This window comes from Magallana gigas, chromosome 3, assembly GCF_963853765.1.
Source record: "Magallana gigas chromosome 3, xbMagGiga1.1, whole genome shotgun sequence".
NCBI classification, from domain to species: domain Eukaryota; kingdom Metazoa; phylum Mollusca; class Bivalvia; order Ostreida; family Ostreidae; genus Magallana; species Magallana gigas.
In genome coordinates this window covers 42,151,864-42,157,234 of record NC_088855.1, presented here as the reverse complement: position 1 = coordinate 42,157,234, position 5,371 = coordinate 42,151,864, and the positions used below count along the sequence as shown (strand labels likewise).

Sequence of the window (5,371 nt, the reverse complement as noted above, 5' to 3'; positions counted from 1 at the left end):
ATCTCATTCGCTTACAAATAGTAATTTGTGTATTGAATTTGAGAATATATTGTATAATGTATAAAATCTTGTTTTATCCGTCTTGTCCGATTCGTATTTATGACAACATGAATATCAGAATTAAAAATTTAATCCATGGCGGGAAATAACTATCACATATTTCGTGAAACAATTCATTTCATTGGATACTGATCGATATAGCATTCTAACCTCCATTCCGGAAGTTAGCGAAGATCTCAAATTGATTTCTTCCTGAACTTTAACTTGTCCAGCCTCAACAGGAACCAACATGGTTTGTTTTTCTTTGCATTACTAACTAACGATATATTAAGAAATTTATGACCAATAATCTATTTGCTGTCAGCGTAAAAATTATTTTTTAAGGGGATTTAATGTTAGAAAAGAGTTATGGGGTGGTTTGCACTGGCATATTTTAAACGCCCTTTTTCACTATACATAATGAAAACAGAGAAGAAAATTACCAAGAATTCAAGCAATGAATTCACATTTCTTATAATGATAATTTTCCCCCTGTGGTACTGTGTGTGCTTAACCCCATGAAGTCTCTTACAGAGTATATTGGGGGTGTTTTAGTTTCATTTCCTGTATTGGTCTTCATTTATGCCCATATTTGGTCATGATAATTTGACAGAGTTACACAGTTGAAAAACTATCATGTTGATACAAAAATTATTTTGTAAATAGCTAGCATTTTAAATCTCAATAATTTTTAGCCAACTGTCATGTATCTTGAAGTTTATGATATTTATGGGGTATTTTTAATATTCTCACATGTACATGTTATCAACAGGGAGAGCTTTGCTGCCACTGGCCCAAAGGGCCCATGAGAGGGCTTTGCCTTTTTAAGATATCTTTCTAGACTATATATGTCAACTCTTCTTAATTCTAGCATTTAATTAAGAAGATATGCTTTGAAAAAAAACAACACTTCGAGATTTTATTTTTATGTGTAATATGTCAACTTAGGAATAGAGAGTGTTTTAAGCAATTGCTTTGTTAGAAATCACTTTTGATATACATACACTAAACAGTGCCATAATTGCCAGCTTATTTTTTGTTGGCTGGTTACTACTAAAATAGAAAGGAGATATAATTGTAATTTATTAAAATTATTGTGATCAGTTGTCACAGCAAAAGTAATACTTCTTGAAAATGTGTAACATATACCAGTCCAACATGGCTAAAAATCTTAGTGAATAGACACTTGTTAATATCTGCTTCAATCATTTTGAAAGGATTGGTAAATATTTTAATATATTTATCTTCCATTTGGGTAGTCCCCTATTAAGGCCTTTATATTTCAAAATGGACATTATGCACTCCTCTATAGATATTTTTGGAATCTGATGACCAAATATAGACCTCACTTACTTAAATATTGCTAGAGGTAGATTGAGTTAGAATGCAATAGAGCAAATCATGGCACACTGGACTAAATAGAATTTTATCCTATTGGTTAGGCTTGACTAATAACTGAGGTACGAGTTGTTGACTTATCAGCTTTATGTCTTTTATTTCAATTGTAGTCTGACCAACAGCTGGATTGCGCTTTAGATTTGATGAGAAGACTTCCACCACAACAGATCGAAAAGAATTTGACAGATTTAATTGATCTTGTAAGTTTCCTTATTTAAAGTTTCTCATCTCAGTTGTGTGCTCACACTTAATAGAGAGTATGAACACTTATTTATGAATGAACACTTATTTAAAATGGTTTGTTTTTATACTATAGTGTCTGAGCATTTACTTACAAATTGCATCATTGCAACTCATATAATATTTATGACAGAAAAAAATGTTTCTAGCCTTATGAAATATTATATAAAAAGAGGTGAATTTGTTTAGAATGAATGCATAAACTTAAGGTACTTTTTTTATTACAAATCTATTACAAATTTGAATTAATGGACCTTTGTTGATAGACTAAGTTTTACTTTAACCAGGTTCCAACTCTTTGTGAAGATTTGCTTTCATCTGTTGACCAACCCCTTAAAATTGCCAGAGACAAACAACTTGGGAAAGATTATTTATTATGTGATTACAACAGAGATGGAGACTCATACAGGTAGTGTAAAAAAAATCCCCAAGAACAAGTGCACAAATTTATCTTTATATAAATGATTACAAATAATGAAACATATTATAAACCCAGCTGCCATAGAATTAAATATGTATGAATTACACTAATACAGATTAAAAAACAAACATTTGATGATTTTAATACACATATTCAATAAAAAAAAATCTCAAAGGCTGTACTTGTATTAGTGTATACTGGTATGCATAACTTTTTGAAAAAAACCCATTTAAATGTATTTCAGCTATAATGATTGTTTATTTTAGGTCTCCCTGGAGCAATACCTACGATCCTCCCTTGGATGATGGAACCCTGCCTTCGGATAGACTGAGAAAACTGGAGATTGATGCCAATACTGCCTTTGATCAGTACAGAGAAATGTTAGTTTTACTCTGGTTTATAAAAGAAAAAAGGAGATACTAGTGTATTGTTTTGCACATGTCAGTCTGTTAGATTGTACTTTTTGCTGCATGAACAGACATTGATCTTGGTACACTGTTACTTTGAAGAAAGAGACAATCTATTGCATCATTTATTATAGACTCCCATTGATTTTGAGGTCAGAAGGTCAAAGGTGAAGGGTCAGTCTATTCAAGACATAAGAACAAGAATCTTTAGCTTGAAATTAAGACTATTCAGTAGTTTTTGTTTTTAGAAGAAATATCCATATGTATATGAATATATTGTAAAAGGTACATTTTACACCGAACAAGTCAGTAGCAATGAATTTTGTTTTTTTTTATTTGCTGATATGTGCTTAAATGAAAAGAATCTTTTAAAGAAGTCATAAATTTGTGCATAGAATATTTAAATGCAGGTAGATGTTTCATGGTTGTCACATTACTGAACCAAAAAAAAATACAACTTTGTGTATACACCTAATGATCCTATAGATAAAGATATAGTTTAATTATTTTAGGTTGATATTTGGAATTTTAAAAAACCATCCAGTTATGAACTTTAATCACTTTTTTCAATTAAATAAATTTTGATTTCCTCATTGGCTTCAAGAACTGCACGTACATAAGGATAGTGATTTATCCTCTTTTTGATAGGTACTTTGAAGGAGGAGTTTCCTCTGTATACTTATGGGATTTAGACCATGGATTTGCTGGAGTTATATTAATAAAAAAGGCAGGTGATGGATCCAAGAAAATTAAGGGCTGCTGGGACTCAATTCATGTTGTGGAAGTTCAGGTAAGTCACAAATCCCAGCAATATCTTTAATAAGCACTGACAGAGTTACTGCCCTTTACATCCATATAACTCATAATGAATTTTAGTGCCACTTTGCAAGATATAGCAAATTGTTCTTATTTGTTGAAATTGACTATGGAATGACATAACTGCCTTTCAGGAGAAATCCAGTGGACGAAGTGCCCACTATAAGTTAACCTCCACGGTTATGCTATGGCTACAGACCAGCAAGGATGCCTCAGGAGTGATGAACCTGGGAGGGAGTTTGACCCGCCAGGTGGAGCAGGATGCCACAGTCAGCGACGCCTCCCCCCATATCGTCAATATCGGCAAAATGGTGGAGGTGAGATCTTGTATACAGTTTGTTGTAACTACAAGTATATGATGCTTCTCTGCTTTTCTTGTTTGATTATACATGTATCTACCAGTATGCCTCTGTACTTATGACAGGTTAATGTTTTTAAGAAAATGATTTTTCAAAGAGATTCTACATGTTTACAGTAAATCCTTTATAAGAAGTTATATTTACCAAGGACCAACCTAGGGCAAAAGCACTTCTCTATAATAGATAAATAGGGAGAAATTTTAGAAATCAGGGAAATGTATTTATATATGTACAGTTAAACTTCCAAATATCAAACACTGATATCTTGAATACGATGGATATGTCGAAGTGATTTGAAAGTCCAGATCACTTAATTTTTAAAGTATTTTACCCTCAATATCTCGAATACTTGCATGTCTCGAAGTTTTTAAACAGTCCCATCGAGTTCGAGATTACGAAGTTTGACTGTATATCTATATACTAGTATTTATAACCACTAAATATAAGAGGGTCCCTAGTAATTAATAACAACAGGGGTTAACTGAGGCTGTGAAAACATCGTTTGAATTACCTGGTAGATAATTAATGACCAATATTTCTCAATAATATATTCTTATGAAATAATTTTATTGCAGGATATGGAAAACAAAATTAGGAACACATTGAATGAGATTTACTTTGGTAAAACCCGAGACATAGTCTATGGCCTTCGCTCATTCATTCCCCTAGGAGACATGAAGAAACAAGATGCACTCCGAAATGACCTGGCAGCAGCATTATCAAAGAGAAGTGCAGCACAATAATAGACTTTTAGTAATATACAGAACAACAGTGAGCACATTTACAATGGCTGATCATGTTTTCATCTTAACGCCTTTTTTTTCATCGAGGGTGCATATGTACAAGTCTCCCGGCATAGGACGCAAGTTCATTTACTGTAAATACGTGATATTTATCGACTCGATATGCAAGAATGTTGGCGGGATCAACAGAAATTATGAACGAAGCAAGCCATTTTTTCTTTCAGTGCTATACTAGAAATCTTTTAAAATGAAAATATGTATTCTGCTGTTTATATTTGAATGTTGATTTATGTCTACAGAACCCTAAGATACACATAAGAGTTAATCCAGCAAAGCCATTCCTAACACAAATTCTGAAGTTGAGATTTTATTTGAATTTAGAACATCTCTTCTGTTTATTGAATGTGTTATACATTATACAAGTAAATGCATTTTTATACAATGATGCCTTATGTTGTTTATGTTTAAAATACAAGAATTAGAATTTATTAACGTTCCAAATATTGAAAAGAACTGAAAGTTATTTTCAAATACAATTATAATTTTTTTTTTGCGTTGAATGTACAAACAGTCAATCACTTTTCTTCATTATGATTTTCATATTTCATAGCATCATGTCAAGCCTTATGCCTTGAGGATTGCTATGATAATTACATGTATTGGAATTGCATTGAAAACTATGCGTTGATACCATGGTATCCAAATGAAAATGGTATTTACCTCAGAAAGAAAAGCAAAGGGTTAATAATACACATTATTGTGTCCATTCATTTTTATCTGTATAGGCCTTGTTAGTACTTTACTGTCATATTCACCCTAGTCAGTGTTTCAATTTCACATTTCCAGTACAAATATACAACTAAAGATTGTGGTGACGGGGTGGAGTTTGATAGATAAACCCCGAAGGAAAACGTTAACAAAACTATATAAAGTTTTTCAAAGATCTAG

General features: G+C 32.1%; 1 protein-coding gene across 1 annotated transcript; it reads left to right on the top strand.

Annotated features, from left to right (window-relative positions):
• Positions 1-150: 150 nt before the first annotated feature.
• LOC105334480 (F-actin-capping protein subunit beta) lies at positions 151-4,865 on the top strand. Its single transcript, XM_011437955.4, has 7 exons — positions 151-292; positions 1,548-1,637; positions 1,965-2,086; positions 2,365-2,478; positions 3,154-3,295; positions 3,456-3,638; positions 4,256-4,865. The coding sequence occupies exons 1-7, from the start codon at positions 290-292 to the stop codon at positions 4,421-4,423; spliced, it is 822 nt and encodes a 273-aa protein (XP_011436257.1). The 5' UTR covers positions 151-289; the 3' UTR covers positions 4,424-4,865.
• Positions 4,866-5,371: the final 506 nt, after the last annotated feature.